The sequence below is a fragment of the Sceloporus undulatus genome, chromosome 2, assembly GCF_019175285.1.
Source record: "Sceloporus undulatus isolate JIND9_A2432 ecotype Alabama chromosome 2, SceUnd_v1.1, whole genome shotgun sequence".
NCBI lineage: Eukaryota > Metazoa > Chordata > Lepidosauria > Squamata > Phrynosomatidae > Sceloporus > Sceloporus undulatus.
This window is the reverse complement of record NC_056523.1, coordinates 193392361-193418452: the sequence shown is the minus strand read 5'-3', so window position 1 is coordinate 193418452 and position 26092 is coordinate 193392361. Positions and strand designations below refer to the sequence as shown.

Sequence of the window (26092 nt, the reverse complement as noted above, 5' to 3'; positions counted from 1 at the left end):
GAGACCAAATTATTGTGTGTGTAGGGAATGGTGGAAAATGCACCTAGTGAGGGTGGCAAGAATGAGTTGCTCATCCCAGGGAAATCCCAAAGCTATGTTTGCTCTAACTCAGCATTTTGTGTGTCTCTGCTCTCCTATGTGAATTACTAAAAGGGCCATTTTAGTAAGCGCTGTGTGTTCCATTTGCAAGTGGATTATATTGTGGCCTGACAGAAGAAGCTCTTTGAAACAACAGTAAGCTAATCTGATTTCCCCTTTGAAGGAGAAAAGGAGGGCCTGGCTGGTAAGTAGAGGTGGAGTCTAGTTGCGGAGGGAAAGGCCACGGAGGTACTATTTGAAGTCACGCTGGCTACAGGATTCTGGGAGTTGTATTCCAGAAAACAACTATGTCTAGGCTCTGAGCTGGAATGCTTTGGCTCCTCCACAACTCAGGCTGCATCTGCACTTCAGAAATAATGCAGTTTGACACTGCTTTAAATGCCAGGGCTCCATTTTATGGAATCATGGGACCTGTAGTTTTGTGAGATGCTTAGCCTTCCTTGTCAGAGAGCTCTGGTGCCACAGCAAACTAGAAAATTGCAAGATTCCATAGCCTTGAGCCGTGGCAGTTAAAACGGTGTCAAACCAGATTATTTCTGCAGAGTCGGTTGCAGCCTCAGTAACAATGGAAAGCAAGACTATTGGCGTATTGCAGTTTTCAGTTCCACTGTTTGGTTTTGCCAGGGCTGCTGTGTTTCCATGAATCAAGATTTGAGACTATGTTTGCACATATCCATTCCCAATTTTGGCCTATAAGGACAGGATAAGAGTGGTACTTCTTGTGGGTTGAACAGTCCCAATCCTATCTATGTTAATCCAGTTCACTCTAGGTAGGTTCATACTGTCTAGTTGCTGGTCCTACCTAGAGTAAACTCATTGAACCAGTTCAGGAATGGTAAATCAATATTTATGTAAATCTCACTGATTCATTGGGTCTGCTCTAATTAGAGTATCAAGCTGAGCTTTTTTTTAAAAAAAACATACATTTATTAGCACAAATGATTTCCAACCATATATAAAAACAAACACCACAATGCAAATCAATACAAAACCTAACCTAGCAGTTACTATTCTAAACATTAAAAACAAACAATACTTCCTACCCTCTCAATTGCGTCTTAATCTTGAAATATATTTCCCTTTTAATTCCTTTTAATTGCAATTCCTAAAAAAAGAAAAAGAAATACCAATAAATCCCTCTACTTGATCATAACTCACACAACTATTTTACATGTTGGACATTTTATGGAGTGAGCTTATAGTTACATATTCCTTCTGTACTCACTCTTTCTATATATATATATACTTATTTACCTCTTAACAATTTTTTTTAATTAAGGTAAAATGTCTAAATAATTTGTCACTTCTGTCCAGTCTTTCTCAAACTTTTCTATAGGCTTATTTCTCAGCAATTGTCTTAATGTATCATTCTCCATATACTCCTCTAACCTCCATAATCACTCTGATATTTCAGGTATGTTTTCCTTTTTCCATCTTTTGACATAAGTGACCCTGGCAGCTGTTATCATATAAAACAATACTGTGAAGTCGAAGGCTTTCATGGCTGGCATCCATAGTTTTGTGTGGGTTTTTTGAGCTATGTGGCCATGTTCGAGAAGATTTTATTCCTGACATTTCACCTGCATCTGTGGCTGGCATCTTCAGAGAATGTCAACCACAGATGCCAGCCACAGATGCAGGCGAAATGTCAGGAATAAAATCTTCTCGAACATGGCCACAGAGCCCAAAAAAAAAACAACAAAAAAAAAAAACCTATAAAACAATACTCTTCCATATCTTTTGGTTTTGGTTTTACCATCATCTAACAAAATATAAATACTTTTTTCCATCCCTTCTCCCCTCATAAAATGTGTATGTGGAACGGTCATTTTTTAAAAAGGTAAAATAGACAATTATGCCATTAATCGACTCTCCCCATGCCAAAGCCTTCCAGATGTGTTAGACTACAGCTTCTGTCAATCCAACAGATTGTTTGGAGAGCCAAAAGTACATCAAATTTTGTTGCAGTATTTTAACAAATTACTGTGTATCTTGAAATGAGTATTTTGTAAACAGATGTGGGAGTTTGGTCTTGAAATATGGAATTTTGCCCAATACTCTTCTGTTCTTGTATCTCAGTGTTGCAGAGGCAGTACATTATAATGTCAATAATTTTATCTATAGATATCTATAGATGTTGCAGAGACGGTATGTTATAATGTCAATAATTTTTATCTGTAGACTATATCTATATGAAACAGTCGTGGTTTCCTAACCCTGTCCTTGCTACTTGTCACCAAATTTCCCTAGATAGTGGTCACCAAATTTCCCTAGACAATGGCTAAGCCAGATAGGCCAGGTTAGCATCAACACTTGACTTAAATTTCTTAAAGTCTTGAAGTTCCAGGATATTTACACGGAAATGAACAGACTCTTGGGGTACTCTTTTAGGCTATTTATTATAAATATTAATTGATGCACACACGCACATTCCCTTATCATATTCTTAGCTATTTTATACTTTCAACCAATTTTCCAAGACAATGTCATCTGAGAAATTTTACAGTACTTAACAGGCTTCTGGGTAACACAGACATTCAAGGGTTAAATCGTAAGCCCTTCTTAAGTAAGTCTTAACGAAGTTAATTACATGGGAATATATGTCTCCGAGCCTTAGCAGAATCAGCATTTTAGGGCAGCATGTCAGGGCATTTGGGAACTTTTCTTGGGAATAGCAAACTAATTACATGGCTCTCTGAGCTCTTTTATTCTTTTCTGACATCCGCTTAGTGCCTTGGTTATCCAATCGGAAGTTTACATCTTATCTTTTTGTGCAGTGTACTCCAGTCTAGTGCACATCCCACATTTAGATTATACCCCACTCCCTATCTTCAGGAGTCTCTTAATGGACTCTCAGGGTGACCCGAGGTCATTCTTTGTAGGTTTTGTTTACCTGTTCTCAGGGAATGTCTGGCAGTCTTCCCAGACTTGAAACCTGAACAAGCTTTTCCTGTCTTTTATTACAAGACACTGTTGTGAATCTTAGACTCTATTCTGTTATCTATAGGTTTTACTAACTTATATGTCCTTATTCAATGGCATATAAACATTTTAATAGTATATGCACAGGCTGAGGAGTTTGCCAACTAAAATTCATCTGGCCTGTAACACATATCTATAACTATAACTATATAATTTCTCACCCCTCTTTATCAATGGGTGTGGTGCCTGGGTTGCATTTAAATGTAAAATATAGAATTGCGTTCTGAATGTGTGTATCAGATTTCATTGTGGTATCTCCGTGTGATAGTATAGTTAGCACCTTACAAGCCAGCAATGTAAACAGACAGGTCAAAGCAAATGTGTCACTTCATTTTGCCGATGAAGCAATCACATTTATTGTTGTTAAATACTTCCAGTGTAAATTGTGCTTTTACAAAGTTAAACAGTTTTCTCTCCACATTTGCAGCTTTGACTTTTGTAGATTTGATTATTTGATTAATATGTTCTCTCTAGAAATCTCTTAAGTCCCCCAGCGCAGCTCTGCCAGGAGTTGACCATAGAGTTGTGCTGGAGAACCTAAAAGTTCTTAGAGAAAACACTTCTCTAGGCATTTGTAGGTCCTCCAGCAAGATTCTGTGGTCGGCATCTGGCATATGTTGGCCATAGAGTTGCACTGGAGGACCTGGAGATTCCTAGAGGTGTTCCCTTAGGTAAAAAGAATAGTGGTTTTTTATTTGCGATTTCCCCCCATTCATGTGAGTCCTTCATCCCTAACCCCAGTGAATGTGGAGGGACCACTGCATAGGCAAAAAAGAGCTTACTCCTTAAATTTTAGCCATGGGAAAGACAATAACTGGAGGGATGGGATGGGATGAGATGGGATAAACAGAGGTACTACTAGGGGGTGCAGATCACACTGGCTGACACCTTGAGGGGATGTCATTGGGTGTGCTAGTGGGAAGGGGCTGCTGGCTTGGCAGTAAATAGAGTTGCCCCTCTTTCCTGCCTGGCTAGCATGTCCGCCAGACCCAGAAAAGGCTATTGAAGAGAGGAGGTAATTAAAAATAATCTGCATTGGGTGTCACATAGACGAAGTACGCCACCGGGGATAAATACAAGGAGCGGATGTATACTGTACAAACTTTCTATATAAGTCGAAAGCTGTGATATAAATTTTTACATCAGTACATAAACAGATGCAGTTACACATCTTGGCTTCCTTTTGGTTGCAGATGAAACAGAGAGGTGAAAGGCTCCCAAGAAAAGGTCAGTCTTGAGGAGGTCAGAGAGAATGAGAGAGAGAGAAATAATGTCATGTTGGTTTTGGAGAGCATACTGTTTGTACCATATCTATTCGACTGTAAGTCAACCTCATATATAAGTTGAGGGCAGGTTTTGGGGCCAAAATTATAGATTTTGCCATGACCCATGGATAAGTCGAGGTTAAAACTTGGAAGCTCCTTTACTGTGTGTATATGTGTACGCGGCAAGAAGAACTCAAATTGAGGCGTTTTGCTTTGGGATTTCAGCTTTCGTTGCAGCCTGGCTCGCTGGCTGGAGAGGGACTCTGAAACAAACAGCAATATCAGTCAGTCACCGAGCACTCTTTCTGCTTGGCTCAAAAGAGAAAGAAACTGCTCTCCTGACTGCATTGGGAAATCTGAAAGAGCTGCTATCACATTACTATACTGACCTGTAAATAGGTTGACCTGGGATTTTGGGACCAATTTTAGGCATAATTTTTTCAACTTATAGATGAGTATATATGGTCTAAAAAATGAGTCAAAAAGTTGACCTCAAAAACCTGAGTCGACCTATCCATGAGTCAATGTAAGTAATGTACTTTAAAAAAAGGAACCCTCCCTAGTGAAAGGCAGGAGTGTAATCTGTTCTGGAAGCACTGACACCTCTCTGCTCTCTCATCCATCCAGCCTTTAGTATGAGCACAAACAATTACACCTGCTGGAATGTTGTAAGTTCTTTGGCATCATTTTCGTTTGCTTCATCCTTTAGATTCTTTGTTTGACCCTCAACTTATCCATGTCCATGTGTCATATCCATAATTTTGAACTCAAAACCTGCCTTCAACTTATACATGAGGTCGACTTAAAGTTGAGTATATATGGTGAATATTTAAGCTGGACAAGCGGAGTCAGATTTTTTTGTGGTTTGCCCACAGATCAGCTGCTGAGCTGCATGTGTGAGGATGAGAATTATCCTTTGGCTGACTTCTTTTCCAATTAACATACAAAATAGCTGTGGGGCCTGCTGTCCCCAACCCTCTTTTTTCTTTCACCACATGTGTAATGTGCAAACACCTTTTATATGGAAAGGTGATTGGTTGCAACGTCTTGACGCACGTCTCCATGGTACTCCTGTGATGAAGGTATGCGGTGGCTGCCAACCCTCTTTCTGCCTGACAGAGCAAATAAGACAGACAGTTCACTAGCTTCCAAGTGTCACTGCATATCATTGCTGTCCAGATTGGGCAAGAGAGTGTGTGTGGGTTTGAAGCAATATGATTTATGACTCTGGCCTTTCAGTTTTCCCAGCTTGCTCATCCTTTGCTTGCATATTTCTCTACAGAAGTAAAAAGATCAGTAGCTTCCCAGATAGTTTTAGAGGAAAGGTAGGCAACCGTATGAATGTAGTAGAGTCACCCCTCCGTTTTCACGGACTTCGAATCCACATCCCTCGCCTGTTCGTGGGTGGCAAACGGAGGGGGACAAAATGGGGAGCGTGACACCATTCATGCCAATGGGGCTTGAATACCACCAATTTTCCATTTTCGCAGGGGAATGGGTCTGGAATGGATTCCCCGCAAAAACAGAGGGGTTACTGTATTGACTAAGGTGATAGCACTTTTGTAGCTTTGAATATGCTCAAGTCTGACACCCTCCAACTGCAGAATATTTTAGCTTGAGTTGTTTGTAATGATTATGCTTTCTGAATGTTCAGAACACTTCACATATCATCTTAGCAATCTTTACAGTAGTCCTACAGGGTGTATTATCTTCCAGGCTCCTGTCAATTTATGGATAACCCAATTAATTTTAAAAGGTTTTCTTAGGCAAGGAATACTCAGAGATGGTTTTGTCAGTTCCTTCCTCTGTAATATTGTTTATAGCACTGGTATTCCTTTGTGTTCTTCATCCAAGTACTCACCACGGCTGATCCTGCTTAGCTACCAAGATCTGGTGCAGGATAGATAATTACTATTATTTTCATATTTTTAAGTGAGGCCCAAGTCTTAGGGGGGGAGCCTATCGAATCCTTGATAGAGACAAGATCTGAAGTGGTGGCTCACTAGTGTACTTCTTGATCTCTACCCTACTATTTGTCCTAAAAAGCTCTGTGAGTGTGGCTCTTTCATTGTAAGACCTTCACTTCTCTCCCAAGGATTTACTCTTATTCTTCTCCTTCCCCTTTGCAGGTACTAATATGGCTATTCGGAATGTGCTGGTCACTGGCTGCTCCTCTGGTATTGGGCTGGCGCTGGCAGTGCGTTTGGCCAGAGATGAGCTGAAGCGATTCCGAGGTAAGAGGTTGCCCACAGCTGGGGTGGGACAGAAACTCATGTTCTTTGGAGTAGCAGAGTGAAGTGATTTGATCCTTCATCCTTGAGTCTATTCTTGCTTTCCCACCTTGAGGATGAAAGATGAGATGAAGAATTCCCAGGAGAAACTGCAGTTTTAAAATTGTGCAAGGTTTGGGGATTAATGTAGCATTAGTAATCCTCGAATGGAACATAGAGCCTTGGCAGACAACATGTTTGGTGGTGAAGGGCCCGGATATCATGGAAACCTATGAGGAACGACTTAGGGAGCTGGGGATGTTTAGCCTGGAGAAGAGAAGGTTAAGAGGTGATATGATAGCCTTGTTTAAATATTTGAAGGGATGTCATATTGAGGAGGGAGCAGGCTTGTTTTCTGCTGCTCCAGAGAACAGGACCCAGAACAGTGGATGCAAGCTCTAGGAAAAGAGATTCCACCTCAATATTAAGAGGAACTTCCTGACAGTAAGGGCTGTTCAACAGTGGAACACACTCCCTTGAAGAGTAGTGGAGTCTTCTTCCCTGGAGGTCTTTAAACAGAGGCTTGATGGCCATCTGTCGAGGATGCTTTGATTGAGATTTCCTGCATGGCAGGGGGTTGGGCTGGATGGCCCTTGTGGTCTCTTCCAACTCTATAATTCTATGATTCTATGATTTAACAGGGTGATGTATTTTGATAGGCTTGAAAACCAACACAGTTTAGTGGTTTAAGTGTTGGACTTCAAGTTTGGAGACAGTGGTTCAAATCCCCATTTTTCCATGGAAACCCACTTGGTGACCTTGGTCAAAATGTCATGCCTCAGAGGAAGGCAAAGGCACAGATCTTGCTATGAAAATTGTATGATAGGGTTGCCATAAGTCGGTAATGACTTCAAGGCTCACAACAGCAACAACAATATTTTGATAGGCGCATGGGCTGAAGGTAAATAAGTAATGTGGGTTCAGCCTACATGAGCTCTCCCAAAACATAGGCAACATTTAGCCCTCTCTGCTCTGCTGTGAACAGCAATGGTTTTGCAAGAACCCTATATTAAGCACTGCATCTGTCTTGCTCCAATAGATAGGCAACTGTCGCAACCCTTTGAATAATAATAATACCCCAATCTGTACTAATCAAATGTGTCTTCTGCCTGGCATCACATACCTGCTTGTCTGTAGCAAGTAGGTATCTTCTTCAGATGGGGCAGCTCTACAAAGGCTGTTTCCTGATGTCTTGCAACCACATATGATTACCACAGATACATGTCTGCTGGTATTCTAGTGAAGAGCAAAGCAAAGCATGACCTTGTGCCTTTTGTGAATTTTATTATAAGGCTGTCTTCTAGTTCTAGTTTCCTAATGACAAATTGAGGAGGCTAAGAAAAAAGTAATGTGCCCAAGAATCCCAAGTGTGAGGCAGGAAAGTGGTCTCCAAAACACAAAACTCCCTTTCTGAATCCATTTCACAGAAGGAAGATGTTGTCTAAGAAACTGAGTACAGTGCAGAGATGGATATGGAGCCCTAAATGCTAAATCATATATTTTGTCACACAAAACAGAGCAGCATGCCCACTTCACAGAAGTCAGACAAGAGGTGCACAGAGAACACACACAAAACCAGGCTAATGCATTCCACACCGAAGTAAGCAGACAACCCAATTAGCACACATCACATTGCAAGCCAACTACCACACATACTCATAGGCAAAATGCCCCCCCCCATCCTCTGTATCCCCCCAAGATGGTGGCTCCACTGTCTGCCTTTAGCTTTCTTTCCATCATCTTCAGTCTACTCTTTGGTTTTGCTTTTCCTGAGTAGCAGGGCATACTATAGAAGGAACCTATGTCCTCTAGTTGCCCAGCGTTTTCATTTTCTAAGAACGCATCGGCAGCTTATGGGTGGGTGGGTGACTGAGTCATTGCTTATGGCCAATGCATTGGCTTTGCAGCTTCCTAGTTTACATTTAAAAGAAATAGGTAGTTTTAAAAAAGAATCCCAAGGAATAAAAGTGTCTGGCCACAGAATGATTGCCCCTCACATCATGTATTAGGCCACCACTCTGTCCTCCTTATATTTTTATTGTCACACACACACACACACACACACACACACACACTAACAGATATTTTAATCTCCAATTTTAATTGTATCATGTTTAATCCTGTTTTAAGGAGGGAATTTGAGACATAATATTGAATGTGGATATTTTAATGTGCTGTGAGCCACTTTGATTGTCTCATCACAGAAAAGCAGGATAAAAATAAAAGTATTATTATTATTATTATTATTATTATTATTATTATTATTATTATTGGCCAAGGAGCCTGGAGGGGGACCATGGCAGGTTGTACACAGGTACATCTACATTGGGGATCTCAATCCCAGGTAGAGTTTGCCTAGCTTGAATAGAGTGGCATCACATAACTTCAGACTTTTGCATTTCCTCCGTAGTTATTGCCACCATGAGGAATTTGGCGAAGAGGCAAGCCCTGGAGAGGCAAGCAGGGCCTGTGCTGGATGAAACTCTGGAGATCAAGGAGCTGGATGTGACCAGTGAGGAGTCAATCCGACACTGTGTGGACAGCATCCCCCAGCGCAGGGTGGATGTGCTTGGTATGAAGTCTCTTCCCTTGACCCTCAACAGTTAAAGCTCTAAGAAGAACCACTCTTACTGTAGGATAAGCTGGGTTTGATCTTCCTAAGTCCTGCTGCATCACTTATGGGCAATACATGAACCACATGTAGTCTTTGGCTAATATTTACGTGGTCTGCCATCCCAGGGTGCTCTGCCCACTTTTCCTTGCCACGTAACCATCAGGGAAAAGGCATAGGAAGAAATTGCTGTTTCCCTGAAATAGTCATCTTGGGATTATCATGGGATGAGGTTGATAGGAAGCTTTAATCATGATTGCCAGGATTGGGAATGGGCCCATGGTATTAGTGAGAAGAGAACTACAAAATGGATCCCATATTCTCCTTCTCTCTAGTGGTGAATAAATACTACCACAGGGGTATCGGGAAAGGAATTCTTTCTCCCCATCCACATTGCTAACTCATTGCTTTCTCCCTTCACAGTGAACAATGCGGGATTGGGCATGATTGGTCCAGTGGAAAGCCAGACAATGGCTTCAGTACAGCATCTCTTTGATACCAACTTCTTCGGCTTGGTGCGCCTCGTCAAGGAGGTCTTCCCTGACATGAAGCGACGAAAACAGGGGCACGTGGTAGTGATGAGCAGTGTCTTGGGTTTGCAAGGTGAAGTTTACAAGGGGATGGAGTTAGGTAGGGTGGGGTGGTGTCTGTTATGGAGCCTTCTGGGTAGCAAATATTGATTGGATGAGAAGAGGAGTAGTAGTGGGGTGCCTGAAGGTGGGAGATGCACAAAGCAGGAACATTGTTATTTCCCTTATGGGTGGAAAACCTTCTTAGTTGTGGGCAGTTCATCTCTGCCTCTTAAAATACATGAAGCTATCTTACATCAAGTCAACCTTTGGGGTCTGGCTGACAGGCAGTGTCTCTCCAAGACTTCCACTTTGCTACAATTCTTTTAACTGGAAGTGCCAAAGGCTGAACCTAGAATCTTCTGAACATGAACCATGTGTCGTTCTGCCACTGAGCTACACTCCTTCCATTTTGGGATAACTTCCTAAAAAAACCCTTTGTATGCCACTCCATCTTAGTCCCCAGCCTGCCATATTTCTGTTTTTGAATCTCCAGATTTGTTTCTCAAGGAGAAAACCATCATTTACCAAACCTTCTACAGTGTGAAAATAACCTCTAGGTAAGCAGGCTTTCCTCTGTCATCCTGCCAGATGGAGAGGAGAATCTTCCTTATGCTAGCCTGTCTTTGGTTCCCACACATTTAACTCCTGTTAATCAAGATTGCAGAATGTATCACAAGCAGAGGACCAAGCCAGCTCCCAAAGCAAGACTACCTGTCCACCAGCCTCTGGTCAGTTTGTGCTTCCTAGGGCAGCCATGTTGCAGAACAGAGACTAAGGATCATAGCTGGAAGGGTGCCAGCATAAGGTATTATTATGGTTGTTGATTCATCTAGACAGTATTGAGCTATGTCATCACAGGCTGGTCTTGGCCCAGTAACTAAGAAAGATTCTTGTTCGAATGTAGTACTAAAATTCCCAGTACTTAGTATTGTCTACACCAGGGGTTGGCAGCCTAATGCCCTTCAGCTGTTTTGGTCTTCATCTCCCATGATCTGTTATCAATGTCTTATGTTGGCTGTGGTAATGGGTGTTGTAATCCAAAACATCTGGGGGCGCCAGAACACCTCAGTGGTGTAGACAGTGTTGTTAGATAGATCTAACTCAGTAGAAATGATGCATCAAAGATGAGGAGGATATTTATTTTTATTATTACATCCAGAGGGTGCCAGGTCTACACTGATTGGTGGCTCCAGTTTCAGACTTGCTACACAGCGTTATCTGGAGATACTGGCATTTCAACCTGAACCCTTTTGCGTACAAAGCATATGTTTTCATGCTAAACTACTACTTTGCTACAGGCAAAAAAGTCAAGACAGATTATGCCAGTGAGCCTTGCCTTACCTAACATAGCAAAGAAAGAAATTGCAAGGCAGGAAATTGAAGATAATATTCCTGGTGCACAAAATTCTTCCTGACCCTAAACATTCTGTTTAACAAAATGTTTAGCTCACTTTGAGTCTTTAGTTCATTCAGTGGTTGGCCAAGGCACACCCGCCAGACAGCATGCAGTCCCTGGATCTTACTTTTGTGGTCCCTGAAGTCCCCATCACTCCTCTAAAGCTCTCAGTCTATCTATGTTTTTTTTTGTTTTTTTTAATCAGCACAATGTTTGGGCAATTTGTGCCGCAAATCACACAAAACCCCATTCCAAAACATGAAAACATGCAAAAATACCCTCACAAGCCCCCCAGAATCCTATACTAATCCAAATACCTTTGTTTTCGTATGTAGCCATGCTCAAAATTGTGAAAGGAAGAGGCACATTTTCACTTCCTGTTGCCATTTTGAGAGTGGCTGCAGAAGAAAATTGAGGTATTTGGGCTTGGTGTAAGAGGGGTGTGACACAAGGGGAGATGGGTTTGGACAGAAACTTGGTCCCAGGCCTAATTCAGTTTCCCACCCCTGAACCATTTGCTGTTCCTGAATATTGTATTTCATGCTATAAAAATAAAACACAAGAGCCCAGATTTCTAATCTAAGCTTGTTGACATTCAGGGTATGTTGGCAGATTTCTCTTTTGTCTGCCAGTTTGTTTCAACCCCAAAAGCTCATCCTTATTTTCTCAGTCTTAATCATGTTGGAGTGTGCTTCACTAACTGATCAATCCTTTTAGGGTTTTTTCCTCTTTTATTTTTGAAGTGCTTGAAAGATCCACTCCCTGCCCTAGAAGGGATGTGATGGGTGAATTCCACATTGTCTGGGTAGGGCTGCTACCTCTATTAATGACCTCAAGTGACACTTTTATCTTCCTAGAAGGAAAAACTATACAAGCTTAATTTCTGCACATGGGGCTGCTATTAAAAGCATAGGAGCAGGGATAATAAGCAAGCTGATGATTCTACTTCTGACTGGCAGTGTTTCTCTTTTTGAGAGGGGCTTTTATGTGTGTCTGGCTGTAGAAGAGGTCACACAAAAGAGCAACATTTTTCTCCATGGGTAAACATCTTTTCCACCTTCCCTCTGTTCTATTTCATCCAGGTCTCCTCTTCAATGACATCTACTCTGCCTCCAAATTTGCTGTGGAGGGTTTTTGTGAAAGCCTGGCTCTTCAGGCTTTGAAGTTTGGAGTCAAGTGAGTATGGCATTGCCTTACCAGTGAGAAAGACTTGCAGTAGAGTGTTTTATTAGGCTACTAAGAGCCAAGAGAGTGTAGTGGTTAGAACATTGAAATGTGAATGATGAAAAGATCAGCCATGATATCTTGTCTCTGTGACCTTGGGCCAGGCAGCCTGAAGTGTCTTCTCACAAGGACAGAGTAATAAAAATAAACACTCTTCTTATTTCACTCATTCCTTTTTGAACAATCTAACAGATGTAAATGGCTTTGCCTCCCATGCTCTGTGATATACAACATTATGCCTGTATTAACCTTAGGCACATTATTTCTGTTTGGAATGAAGGCATGGTCAATGAGATCTGTACACACTTCTGCTTGCCTTCTCATGAGGTAGTTTTCTGTAATAGGGGACATGATTTATCTGGGGCAGTTGGACCTCTGCTTCCCTCCTGTCTTGCAGGCAATTCCTTTTGCTGTCTCCAGTGAATCCGTCTTTCCCCATTTTGTCTGCTCCTCTGTGGTCTCAGTTATTCTTGCATCAGTTTTTTTTCCTGCTAGTCATATTTTTCTAAGCTGGTTTCATGTAGAATCCCTTATTTTAATAAGTTTCATCATCCCAGTTAATAGCTGTGTTATGGCTAGATAAATGTAACTACAGCGCGCCCGCATCATACGCGGGCGCGCCTTATGCGGCTTGAGCATACGTGCTCAAGCCGCGGGGCAGAAGAGGCAGTGCGTCCCATTCAGTTGAATGGGCACTTGCGCCCTGCGCGCCGCCACACCGCCATGCACGAGCCCCATTGTTTACAATGGGGCTTGAGCATAGGCGGAATTCGCCCTACGCGGAGGGATCTGGAACATCCTCCTGATGTGTTGGAGTACAGCTCCCATCTCCTGTGGGCAGCAGAGCTGTCTGCCAAATTACACTTCACTTTCAAGTTTCAGAATACAGCCATATCTGTTCCCTTTCCCTCACTTAAAAGAAAGAGGGGGGAGGCCTCTGGAGTTAGTGAAAAGGGGGAAAGGTGTCATTTCCCACCCTATTAAAATTTTGCCACATGGTGCAAAAAGGGGGAAGTTTTTTAATCTTCTAATTTTTTAATGTATATCTTTCCTTCCAATATATAATACCCAATGTGAGTAACAATAAAATACATCGTAAAGCATCACCAGTCAGTATAAGGAGAAATACAGTAAGGCATAAAACACTAAAAATAGTACAGCAATCTGATAAGAGTAGATAAAAATTCAGATAACAGCCATTAAAAGCATATTGAGATTACATTGCACACCAACAAAACAAATCAGACTGGTAGAGCAAATGGTTCTTTAATTAAAAAGGTTTCTACCTGCCAGCAGAAGTGTGTGTGTGTGTGTGTGTGTCTGTGTGTAGAGATGAATCTCTTGATTACAGAATTACAAGCCGCCTCTTCAAGTTCTCCAAATTTCGAACTCTCTTCCGTCTGCGTGTGTGTAAGTGCCTCCAAACTGCTTGTGGACTTACAGGGATTCCATAAATTTCTAGGATTTTCTTAGGCAAGAATACTCAGAGGTGGTTTGCAGTTGCCTTCCTCTGAAGCATGGACTTCAACCCCTCGTATTCCTTGGCAATCCTCGACTCAAGTAACAATCAAACCTAACCCTGTTTTCAAGGTCAAGCAGGATCTGGTGCCTTCAAGGCATTTAGGCTTTTTATCTAGGATATCATACTTACTATTAGAAGCTCAAGCATACCAGTTATCTCCCCACCCATCTTTTGTTTTCACTGCCCCCCCCCACAGCTGACACCCTCTGTGTTCTGCAAGTATATCCTGTATATTCTCGTAAGGCAAGTATATTTTTGACGTACTGGTACATTTTTATAGTATGAATTGAACTGGAGGCCTTTTGTGATACCAAAAGACAGTACAGGAATGTTCCACGGAATAAAAAAAAAAGTGGAAGTGTTAAATTTAGGATTATTCTGCCTACATGGTTTGGTCTCTGCTACTGGTACAGAATGGTTGAAAGTGGACAAGAATCCATTGAGAACAGGGCTTGAGAGAGATTACTGTTGCACACTGTATTTCCATGAAGGTTGAGTGACTTAGGTATTACAGTCCAGAAAAATAACTTTGCCATGCTGAAATGAAAACACAGCTGCTGAATAATCATACAGTTTAACTTCTTGGGTGAATGAATATGTGTCTCTCTGTGTTTTCATAGTTGAAGGTGTCAATCCAAGGTCTAGTAGTCATTGTAGCTTATGGGACATCCTATTTTGTGCATTCAGCATTTCTTTGTGTGCATTGTTGTTGTTGTGTGCCTTCAAGTTATTTCAGACTTATGGTGATCCTGAGGTAACCCTTAGGATCATGGGGTTTTCTTGGCAAGATGTGTTCAAGGAGGGATTGCCTTTGTCTTTTTTTGAGGCTGAAAGAGTGAGATGTGCCCATGATCTCCTGGTGGGTTTCTGTGTCCAAGCAGGGATGATCATATTATACAAGTATGTCTACTCAGAATAGAGTTGCATGTGTCCTAAACAAAGCAGAAATATCTTTCTTGGATGTCAGAGGCCTACTTGCAGTCTGGTTGCTGGGTAGCTAAGTTCAACAGAGAGAAGGGGCAACTTCCAATGATCTCCTGCTTTTTTTATTCCACAGCATCAGTCTGATTGAACCTGGACCAGTGATAACAGAGTTTGAGAGGAAGCTCTATGAAGATGCAGCCAGTATGGATCTCTCTGCAGTAGATAAAGAGACACTGGATATATTTCAGGGGTTCTACATGACCTACTCCAAGGAGGTCTTCACCGCACTGGGCCAATCTCCAGATGAAGTGGCAGAGGTAGGAAATTACTTTCTCCTGACCCACCAGTGCATTCAAGCTTACAGAAAGCAGCATAAAATGGCTCTGGGGCAGTGAAGGGGGACCAGTTCTGTAATGCTAACCAATGTCAATGAGTTGTGGCCATGGAGCCCATCACTTTTCTAGAGACCTGGGAGTGAAATACCCTGTTTGGAGGAAGTGGCTGGCTCAAAATCTAAACAAGAACACTCCTCTTAAGGCAAAGGTTGCAATGCCATACTTCACTGGAGTTCCCATTGGTTTGGTGTTACAATAGCAAAAAGTGTATTCGAAGACTTTCATGGCTGGCATCCATAGTTTTTTGTGGGTTTTTCGGGCTATGTGGCCATGTTTTAGAAGAATTTCTTCCTGACATTTCATCAGCATCTGTGGCTGGCATCTTCAGAGAATGCTTGCCTGGAAAGGAGTTGGATATATAAATTGTGTGAACAACTTAGGGAGCTGGGGATGTTTAGTCTGGAGAAGAGAAGGTTAAGAAGTGATACAATAGCCCTGCTTAAATATTTGAAAGAATGTCATATTGAGGAGGGAATAAGCTTGTTTTCTGCTGCTCCAGAGAACAGGACCCAGAAGACTGGGTGCAAGGTGCAGGAAAAGTGATTCTGCTTCTGCATTAGGAGGAACTTCCTGACAGTAAAGGCTGTTCAACACTGGAACATACTTCTTTGCAGAGTGGTGGAGTCTCCTTCCTTAGAGGTCTTTAAACAGAGGCTGGCTGGTCATCTGTTGGGATGCTTTGACTGTGAGTTGCTTCATGGCCAAGGGTTGGACTGGATGGTGTTTGTGGTCTCTTCCAACTCTATGATTCTATGAAATCAGGCATGCAAGAGATGGGGTAACCTATTAGGATCTTTTACACCTGTTTGAACCAGAAAGAACCACAGTGGAAACTTCAGTTTCAAATAAGCGGTTTTTCTCTAGAAATGTGGAAAAGATACACACATACACACAAGAACAGAGCAAAACAACCAAAGATTCACACAAGACTATGGAACAGAGAGTTGAAACTTGGATAGAGGACAGTTAAGGGTTAAGTGGGAAAAATTACCAGTCTGGCAGAGGGCCATCTGTAGAAAGATGTCAATAAAAAGCAAATGTGAGGAAAAAACATTGAAAACTTGGACAAAACCAAAGGAATGCCAAGAAAGAGCAAAGCTTAAGATCAGGACAGCATCCAAGGGTGCATGTGGAAAACGTGAACATAGAAAAACACTAGTGATTTGGACAGTGATCCGAGGGTACACCTAGAAAAAGTGAACAATATAGTTGAGGTTTGAGTGGGGTTTTATATCTTTCCTGCCTTCAGGGCAGTGTCTGTGAACCCAGAAAGGCATGGGAAAAGCTTTGATGTTTTCCAGGGAACAGACAAACTGGTCCTGGAAACTTAAGTGATATTTAACACCAAGGTGTGAATGCATTTATGTGATCTGAAGCAAACCTTTGATTACCGGACAGGCAGAGAAAGTGGAGGGGAACTTCAAACAGGGAAAACAAGCTTTTGGTTTCTGACAGTTTTACAAATGTCTTCCTTTGTTCTTTCCTTTCCTTTCAGAAATGCAAAATAACCAAGCAGGAGGAAGGGAAAGAAATTAATTAAATTCCCCGGATTCTGGGGAATTCCCCCGAAATTGGCAACACTGTGTGTCATGTTAACCTATGGTGCTTGTCTTTTGTTCTATCTAGGCTGGGGATGCCCTAGATCAAGTGACCCCGATACTGGTGTCTTTCACCTTCCTTGGGTCACTGTGATCCCCTCCCCCCTGAAAATACATGTCAGGTCTTCATCATGACTTCTAGTCATGCTCCACACTAGATAGTAAATATGAACACCCCATATTCAGCTAGAGGAGTGTTAGAGTATGCTAGCACTGTTGAGAAATAGTAAACATGGTCTGTAGTCACAGGAAAGAAAACCAGTTTATTTCTTTAAATTATTTATTTCTGCCCAGCGTAGAAATAGGGGAAAAAGTGTGTATGTGTGTGTGTGAGGAACAACTGAACAGTATTCCAGAAAAAAGATGCCATGATATGGCAAGAGAGACATGAATCTGAATTTCTCAGGTAATTTGACATAGTTACTGATGGGGAATCTAAATACGTTTGAAGTGCTGATTAACCTTTTTAGGCAGCAGAAACTGAAGACAGGATCAATTTCAGAAGAAAGGGCACCAGTTCTTGTGAAATTAAGTAGAAACTGAGGTGGAAGATATGTGTGCTCAGTGGGTGATCACTGAGCTGTTACCATCTGCTGGTTGGGCTGAGTTGCAGAGAGAGAAAGAGAGAGCGTGCTCATGCTTTCTAGGCCCATCTGGGAGTTACAAATATATCAGAGAGGCAGGAAAGTGTGTGTGTATGTGTGTGTGTGCGTGCGTGCGTGTGCGTGCATGCATGCATGCATGTATGCACATGCCTATTGAAGACACACTTTCCTGCACTGAATCCATTTTAATTATTCTGCAGATAAGAGTGAAGCAGGAGAGACAGAATTAAGAAACAAGAAGAGATGGCAAAACCCAGGGGAAGCTACGTTATCGCACTCTCTTGTCTTTCACCAGCAGAGAAAGATAATTTTACTTGGGCAGGCTTTTCATTCTTTAAAGTTGTGCTTTTAAATGAAATTATTTTAAATATTTGTTGCATGCTTGGTTTGTTTTGAAATCTGTTTTACTATGAGCTGCTTTCAGGCTCAGTCTTAGGAGAAAGAGCTAATGTAATGAAACAAGAGCCCCACCATCTGATAGGAACGTTGTCTGGGGACGTTAGAAAACTCCATCCAGCACTGGCCACAAACACAGGCCACAGCATGACAGACTGCATAAGGTCCAGCTTGTAGTTCTTGTCTGCAGCACTGTTGAGCCCCTTCAAACAAATATGGAGCAGTATATTCATCATGGAAGCTTATGCAGGAGGGTCCTTGTGTGTTTTGAAAGTTTGTATGGTGAACTTTGTGGCTTTTTCATTGTCACAATAAAGGTGTAGTCTCAATATGGATTTCGCAATTAGTATAAGGATAATATGTACTGTGTCATGAATCTTTCCAAGAGCAGTTCTGTTGAACAGAAATGAAGAATATCCTTGTGCTGTTACAAACACTTCCTAATTTAATCAGTCTTCCAGTAGAACTACATTTTTTAAAAAAGAGTCATTGTTTTTTAACTGCCATCGAGTTGACTTCTACCTATGGTGTCCCTATGAATGAGAGAACTCCAAGTCCCCCTGTCATCAAGAGCCCTGCTCAAGTCTTGTATACTCAAGGCCATGGCTTACTTGATTGAGTCTATCTATGTGAAAAGTAGTCTTCTTTTCCTACTGCCTTCTAACTTACCACACATTATTGTATTTTCTAGGGAGCCAAGTTTTCTCATGATATGTCCAAAGTATCACAGTCTCAGTTTAATCATCTTGGATTGTAGGAAGAATTCAGGCTTGATTTGCTCCAGGACTCATTCATTTGTTTTTTTAAGCAAACCATACTATCTGTAGAACCCTTCTCCAGCACCATATTTCCAATGAGTTGGTTTTCTTCCTATCAGCTTCCTTTACAGTCCAGCTTGCACAGCCATAGAAATATGATGGCATGGACAATCCTAACTTTATTATTTAATGACTAACACTTTGGGATCTTCTCTAGTTCCTTTATTGCCCTTCTAAGTTCTAGTGTTCTTGACTGCAGTCTCTATTCTAATTAATGACTGAGCCAAGACTACTTCAGTGTCTTCATGCTTGAGTTTAAAGTTGTGTAATTCATCAGTAGTTATCATTTTTGTTTCATATTTTCAAGCACTGAATGGTTGAATCTGTGGATGTTGTATGGTGTCATTTGCATATCTTAAATTATTGATATTTTTCCTCCAATTTTCACATCTCCTTCCTGTGAATCTAATCCGGCTTTACATATATGTTCAGCATCCATGTTAAACGGATAGGATTATAAAATGCAGCCATGCCTGACTGCCTTGCCAACTGGTAATCTTTCTGTTTCTCCATATTCTGTCAGGACAGTAGCCTCTTGTTCCCAGTTCAGGTTACACATCAGGACAATAAAATGTTGTAGCACATCCATTTCTTTAACAGCTATCTATAGTTTCTCATGATCTATAAGAATCTATTTTGCTATGATCTATAAAGGACAGGCTGGTTTTTTTTTTAATCCTTTGATACGCTCCATTATCCAACATGTTTTCAATATTGTTCTTCATCCCTCTTCTATTCCTGAACCCAGCTTGGACAATGGACATTTCTCACTCCATTATGATTTAAAAATGTAGAATTTTGAACATTGCTTGCATGTAGATTAATGCAATGGTTACTGCAATCCCTGGTCCCCCCTTTCTTCAGGACTGGAATGTATGTTGAGTGTTTCCAATCTATAGACCATTGTTTTGTTTTTCATATTTGTTGACAGGTCTTAGTTAGAAGTAGAGTATATTCTATCTCTGAAGCTTGAAGCAACTCCATTGGTGTGCTCTGAGTCCAGCTTCCACTTTACTTCCTAAAACTGTAGGTTCATATTTGAATGGCCTTCTCTTGAATAACTCTGTCATCTTTTCATCTCTTCTTTGGTGTTTTGTTTTCATCACCTTGTATTTGTACTTGGTTTTGAAATGTGTTTCTCTGCTGGTCATAGAGCATCCCCAGTCTTGGTGTAAGTTTCCTTTTGATTTCTCAGAACTTACAGAAGTGGTCTTGTTCTTTTTTTTTTTTTTTTTTTTTTTTGGTTATTATTTCTTTCTCTGCATTGTTATTACAGTAGTTCTCCTTGTCTCTTTGCACAAGTGGTTGAATAATTACATTCAGGGTTCTGAGTATATTTCTGTCACTTTTTACTTTTGCTTCTCATCTGTCCTGCTTTGGTGTATAGACAGTTTCGTTCTGGGCTCCAGCTGATAATCTTTTCATTTTTTCTTCTGCTTCTGTAGTTGGATTATAAACTTGGATTATGGTTATATTGATTGGTTTTCTCTGAAGTCTTATTGATATGATTCAGTCAGACTTTGCATTATATCTTTTTATATCCTTTTGCATTATATTGTTTTGCTACATCTCTCCTCACTATTAATGCCACCCCATTTCTACTTAGATTTTCAATTCTTGAGTAAAATACTGTGGGATTATCTCATTCAAAATGCCCCATCTACTTTAGTTCGTTCACCCCAAATATTGGAATTCATTCCATTTCTCATTTCATTGTGTCTAGCTTTCCCCAGTTCATGCTTCTCACATTCCATGTTTCTATAATGTGTGTGCAGCTTTGGACTTTATTTTCACCTCTGAAGATAGCAGCTGAACATCCTTTTGGTTTGAGTCCAGTTGGGTCATGAGCCATATAGTACTACTTGTATTTGTCCTCTGCTGTACCCCAGCAGCTTGCTGCGTGCCATCTGACCTGACAGTTTCCTCTTCTGGCACTGTCTTTTGTTTCATTTTGGATTGTTTCATCATAGATTTTTGTGATAAAAGACATTAAAAAGGTGTTTACTGTGCCTTCTTCTGTGCAATACTGGTGATAGTGAGACTGCCAGTCTCTCTGAGAGATCTTCTGCCATTGTGACCATCACACACACATATTACTACTGCTACCAAGTAGCTGTTTGGCACATTTAGTCTGGCTCCTCAGCAAAAGCCTCTCTGATATGGTAGACTCTACAATCAGCACTGATCCCATCAGCTAAGCCTCTTTCCTCACATAAACATGCAATCCCACTATTGTGGATAGGTAGTCCCATTATGGGATTCACCAAAATATTCACAAATACTCAGGAATTATTAGCAAGATCTGTTGCAACCCCAAACCCTTGTATCAAAATATTTTGGTCCTCGATTTGTATTTCTTTGTCTGCTAACATAATCCTGATACAAAAGGAAGACCAAAATGAACACACAAGATGAGACAAAAAGAACAGATATTCCAATTTTTCCAAATAGTGACATAACTGGATTGCTGCAGAGGTGGAAAGATTTTGAACATCTGGGGCCTATTTTTATCCTTCCTGAATCTTGGTGGGCTCCACACGCCGACTAACACCTCAAAAAAATGTCCAGCAAATCATGTCTTAAACTCTCTGGAGAGCAATCATGATTTAAATGTTATTCTCTGACCTTTCTCCCTTCCCCTGGTCTTTTATTGGGCCCAAAAAAGTATTTTGTTAAAGTTAAAAGCAGTTAAAAGCAGTTTCTATTAACTGTTGATTGGGGGCCTGAGAAAGAGCTACCATCACCCTCCTTTGAATAGCCTTTAAGTGGCAAATTGCTCCACTTAGTTTTCTCAGTGTATAGTTTGACATTTTTTCGACAAAATCTTTTGAAGTTCCATACTTTGTTTATGCTAGTGGAAAACCAGTTGTGTGGTTCAAGGCAATTTAGTGTGCTGAAGTAATAATTTTCTTAGGTAAAGAAAACTCAGGTGTGGTTTTGCCAGTTGCTTCCTTACAAATGTAGCACCTTGTATTCACTAGTCATCTCCCATATGAGTACTAACCAGGGCTGACCCTGCTTGGATTCCAAGATCAGACAGGATCTACTCTATTTGAGACTAAATACTGTATTTAGAATAAACCAGCTAAATTGACAAGAAAGCAAAAACAGTGCATATTAGGATTGTCGTTACTGTATGCCTTGAAGTCGTTTCAGAGTTATGGCAACTGTATCATGGGGTTTTAATGGCAAGAATTGTTCAGAGGAGGTTTACCATTGTCTTCCTGAGGCCGAGTGAGTATGACTTGTCCAGGGCCAATCATGTCCAAGCCGAGATTTGAACCCTGGTCTCCAGAGTCCTAGTCCAGTGCTCAAACTACTATTCCATGTTTGCAGATTAGGCTACAGACATATTAAAAAGGATAAGCAAACCTACTGCACACTCCCTTTGCTCAGCCAGTCAGTTAGAAATGAGAACTTTCAAGCAGAAACTACTAGACGTGATCTCCCTCCCAGCATTGTTGATAGGGCATGACTTCATTGAAGGACAAGAAAAGAAACATGATCGAATGCATAGATATGCTACTGATCCTTTGCTCAAACCTGAAGATCATATATCTCTATAACCAATTTGAGGGAGTACCAGCAGAGCTATAGCCTGAAATAGATTGAGGGTCATCAACTGGCCAAATAAAACCAATTTGGCCTGGTTTTGTGCCTTTCAGATCAAAAAGACTTAAGGCTTTGAACACTGAACCTTATATCTATCGTGGACCTTAGCATGACAATTTTATTATTGATGAAGATAAGATTAGAGTTAAAGGTTCTCATTTCAAACAATGGCAGCTATAGAAAGAGAGCTTTTTGCAACTGGAAATGAATCCTTTCCATTGACAGTTTGAATGAAAGGATGCTCAGTGTATGTGTATGTGTGTTGTTTGCCATCAAGTCATTTCTGATTTAAGGCGAACCTATTACAGGGATTTTTTTGGCAAAATTCTTCAGAGCGGGTTTGCAGTTAGCATCCTCTAAGGCTAAGAAACTGTCAAGTTTATGTTTTTAATAAATTTGAGCCTTCAAGTACAGTAGATGAATTCTCAGAAATAAGATTATTGACTTTAATAGGACTGCTAGGCAAATATGCATAGGATTGCAGTTTTAAGACTCTCATTTTTTGCCTATCAATTGGATTTAGTTCCCAGTAGCTGTTTACAGTATTGTGATTAGTATGCTATCCTTTTCCTTAATACCTGAGAAGAGTTGTAAAAACAGGTATTCACTAGACTGGTATCTTCTTAGTGCATGGCTGGACAACTACAAGAGGTGCGGGGAACCACTTTCCGCCCTTGACTAGGGCTCACCCTACCATTAGGCACAGTGAGGCAGCAACTCACTGCTCATTTATTTCTTCCTTAACGGCTGTTGTACATAGTCGGTGAAATAGGCCTTTGTATAAAGGACGGGTACATTTTGGGGTGGAGGGGAAGACAATTAGCCTGTGTTGTTAATGTCTTCAATGTCCAATAACAACATTTGCAACAGAAGTCGGATTTTTTTAAAACTGGGAGCAGGCTCTTTAGCCTTTATTGTACTGAAGGAAAAGACTTTAAATTTTACCAGGAAAGCTGCCCTCCCCACAGAGCAGTGTCTTTGCATTGCCTACTGAATTCTAAAATGGTGGCCCTGCTTGGTATTGTGGTGGTTATTGCCATATTTCTAACACTTGTAATTCCACTTTTCTTCTGGCAGCATGCTATGAAAGTGATCACTTCAGAGCAGCCTCCATTTCGGTACCAGACCAACAGCCTCTACACTCCCATTACCACCCTCAAACACGCTGACCCGAGCGGGAACCTGCCCCTGAACACCTTCCATCAAATGATCTTCCAGCACGATCGGCTTTTCAAAGCTAGCCTCAGCCTCCTCAAAATGCTTCAGTGGAGGAAGCGACGGGACATGGATTATAACAAGACCCCCTGAGAAGAAGTGGGTTCCCCACCTCAGAGCCTGTCACTCTCAGGATAGAGGACACGGCCCACTTGCAGGCGTCCTAGAGAGTTTAGCGTCAAGTATAGCCCTGGCTACAGGGACTGCATTCACACACTGGATGCAGAGGCTGCACTATTCTGAGGCAAGGTGTGTATCTCCTGCCTCAGGCATTATATTCTAGAAGATGTCTTTCAGTGGCAGAGTGGAGACAGACAGAACTGATCCATGGGGCACAATCTGTTAGCAAAGTCATGCTTTATCATTTCCATTTATTTCCTTACATCTTGTACAAGGCATATTCCTAGTGGATTTTGTCCCATATATTCCAAGGAGTGAGAGTAGACATCCTCATTATTATTCCACCACCACCTCGGGCACCAGAGGTGAGAAACTGTTGGCTCCTCTTGAGAGATCCCAAATACCTACCTGCAGATGAGGACAAGCAAAGTCTTCTTGCTGGAGTGAAATGTCCCAGTGCTCTGCATGGGACTTGCCTCAGCATCATGTCTTCTCTGAAACATTTAGGAATCTCATTACCAGAAGTGACCTAAATGATTATTTTGTCTAGCCTGGACAAGCAGCAAGAGCTGACTGGGTCATTATTCCCTCCACTATTTTTTGGATGTGTGTTGTTTTTTAAAGGAGAGATGAGAGAGAATCAGGCCCATAAATATCTTGAGAAAGGACCAATTCTAAGTCTTCCATGTTGTAGCTGCCTACTTGGATCTGTTCTACACACTGTGCTGTATGAGGAATTAGAATGAGATGATGGCATTCTGGGTTGCACCACTTTAGACTGCAACATATATGTGTCGTATTTCTGAATGGTCCTTTGTGTAAGCAAAACAAACAAACAAACAAACAAACCAAATATCCATGCTCTGCCAGCTTTCCCACTCAATTATGCCACCTCTCCTGAATCCAAAGAAGAAGCCTTCATCTGTGGACTGAAGTGATGTGCTGTCAAATTGTACTGCATCATATATTGACTGGCTCCCAGACCAGTTTTATGCTTCCCTAAAACAGAAATATAACAGGGAATCTGGCTCCCAGCATACACTGGCAGAATTCCTGCTGTAGATAATATCATTCTTGAATCTTCCATTTCACCTTTCAAGTGACCCTGAGAATCAGAGCTCAGAAAGGTTACTTTTTGAGACTGCAATTCCCAGAATCCCATAGGATTATGACTTGGGGGATTCTAGATGATGCAGTCCGAAAAGTAACTTTTCCCAGTTCTTCTACTAATGAAAAACCAATATTAAGGCTATGTCTGCTGAAGAAATCCAGATGAAAAGGGACCATGGAGCAAAATACAGGAGATAGACTAGAAGTGGGGAGATGGGACCAAGAAAAATGTCAGAAGAGGAAGCAATTGATTTTTGGTTTTGTAAACAACTTTGGAGAAACAATATAAACATATTTAAATAAATAAAAGTCAGAAAATTCAAGGGCAGAGGAAAGTGCAGAGCAATGGAGGGCAATGATGAAGGAACTGGTTACCAGAGGTGGCGTGATAGCATGCAGTTGTGTAAATCCGGAAGTCACTAGCACAACAATATTTTTAAAAGCACCAATTTATGCTGGCTGAGAGGATTTTCTGCTGTACTGCATGGGACTCTAAAGCACACCTCTTGGATAGTCTGGGGTACCTTATTGGCCTGTCGGCATGGCCTCACAACTCATGTAGCATATGGAAGAGTGCTGGATGTATACCAGAGATACCCACATTCATTCCACTGCTCTGAAGGCTGTGTGGCCCCATTGAGCCACTCACTGTCATTCTGACACAGGTCTCATAGGTTTAAGTGTGAGGATAAGTGGAGAGACACATTTTTTTAACCTGATGTCCCTGGATCAAGAGTAGGATGAAACTGGTAAATAAAGTGACCCTTGGTAGGACTGTCCTTACTTTTTTTCATTGCTGTGCTGCTTTTTCATCTTCTTTTTAACTCTGTTTTCAAATATTTTTCGTTATGGGTTAAATAATGATGTAGAAGCCCACTGAAAAATGAGGCTATGGCCAAGATGGCTGACAGTATCACGGTTTATGTGCTGCACCTAGCTTTGTAGTATTTCTTACTGTCTTTAAGTGTACAGTGTACAGAAAGATTTCACAAGGGCACAAATGCAGTTTCCTGGATAAATTATCTGGGAGATTGCATTTCTGCCCTTGTGGAATCCAGGAGTGGGCTGGGAAGCTGTCTGTTAGAAATACATACCCTGGAAATTAAAACATCCCCCACTGCACAGCCAAAGAATCACAAGGATTCATTAAAATTGACTAGAGAGAAGCTTCTCCAAACAAAGATTTACAATAATATCAGAGGACCTTAGATGGCCCATGCTGAACAAGGATGGAGAAAACCCTGCTCAAGTGATGATTTACTATGCTGGAATGAGTACAAGCAATTTGCATCATAAATATTTGATGTACAATTTGGACTGAAAACCAGAAAGAGAATTAGTGTCTTAAGACTTAAACA

At 41.2% G+C, this 26092-nt stretch overlaps 1 protein-coding gene across 4 annotated transcripts in view; it reads left to right on the top strand.

The window, feature by feature from the left end:
• LOC121922507 (retinol dehydrogenase 8-like) overlaps positions 1–25513 on the top strand; it is a 34500-nt gene extending 8987 nt beyond the window's left edge. For 2 of the 4 annotated variants that reach the window (XM_042452026.1, XM_042452025.1), the window contains 6 exons: positions 6476–6580; positions 9027–9188; positions 9651–9830; positions 12278–12371; positions 14999–15182; positions 23367–25513. In XM_042452026.1, coding sequence (XP_042307960.1) covers positions 6484–6580; positions 9027–9188; positions 9651–9830; positions 12278–12371; positions 14999–15182; positions 23367–23597 — 948 coding nt within the window. In that variant the 5' untranslated portion in view covers positions 6476–6483 and the 3' untranslated portion in view covers positions 23598–25513. Of the gene's footprint in view, positions 1–260; positions 284–3888; positions 4309–6475; positions 6581–9026; positions 9189–9650; positions 9831–12277; positions 12372–14998; positions 15183–23366 lie in introns of those variants that run through there. The other 2 variants (XM_042452027.1, XM_042452024.1) reach the window with 2 other exon arrangements.
• Positions 25514–26092: the final 579 nt, after the last annotated feature.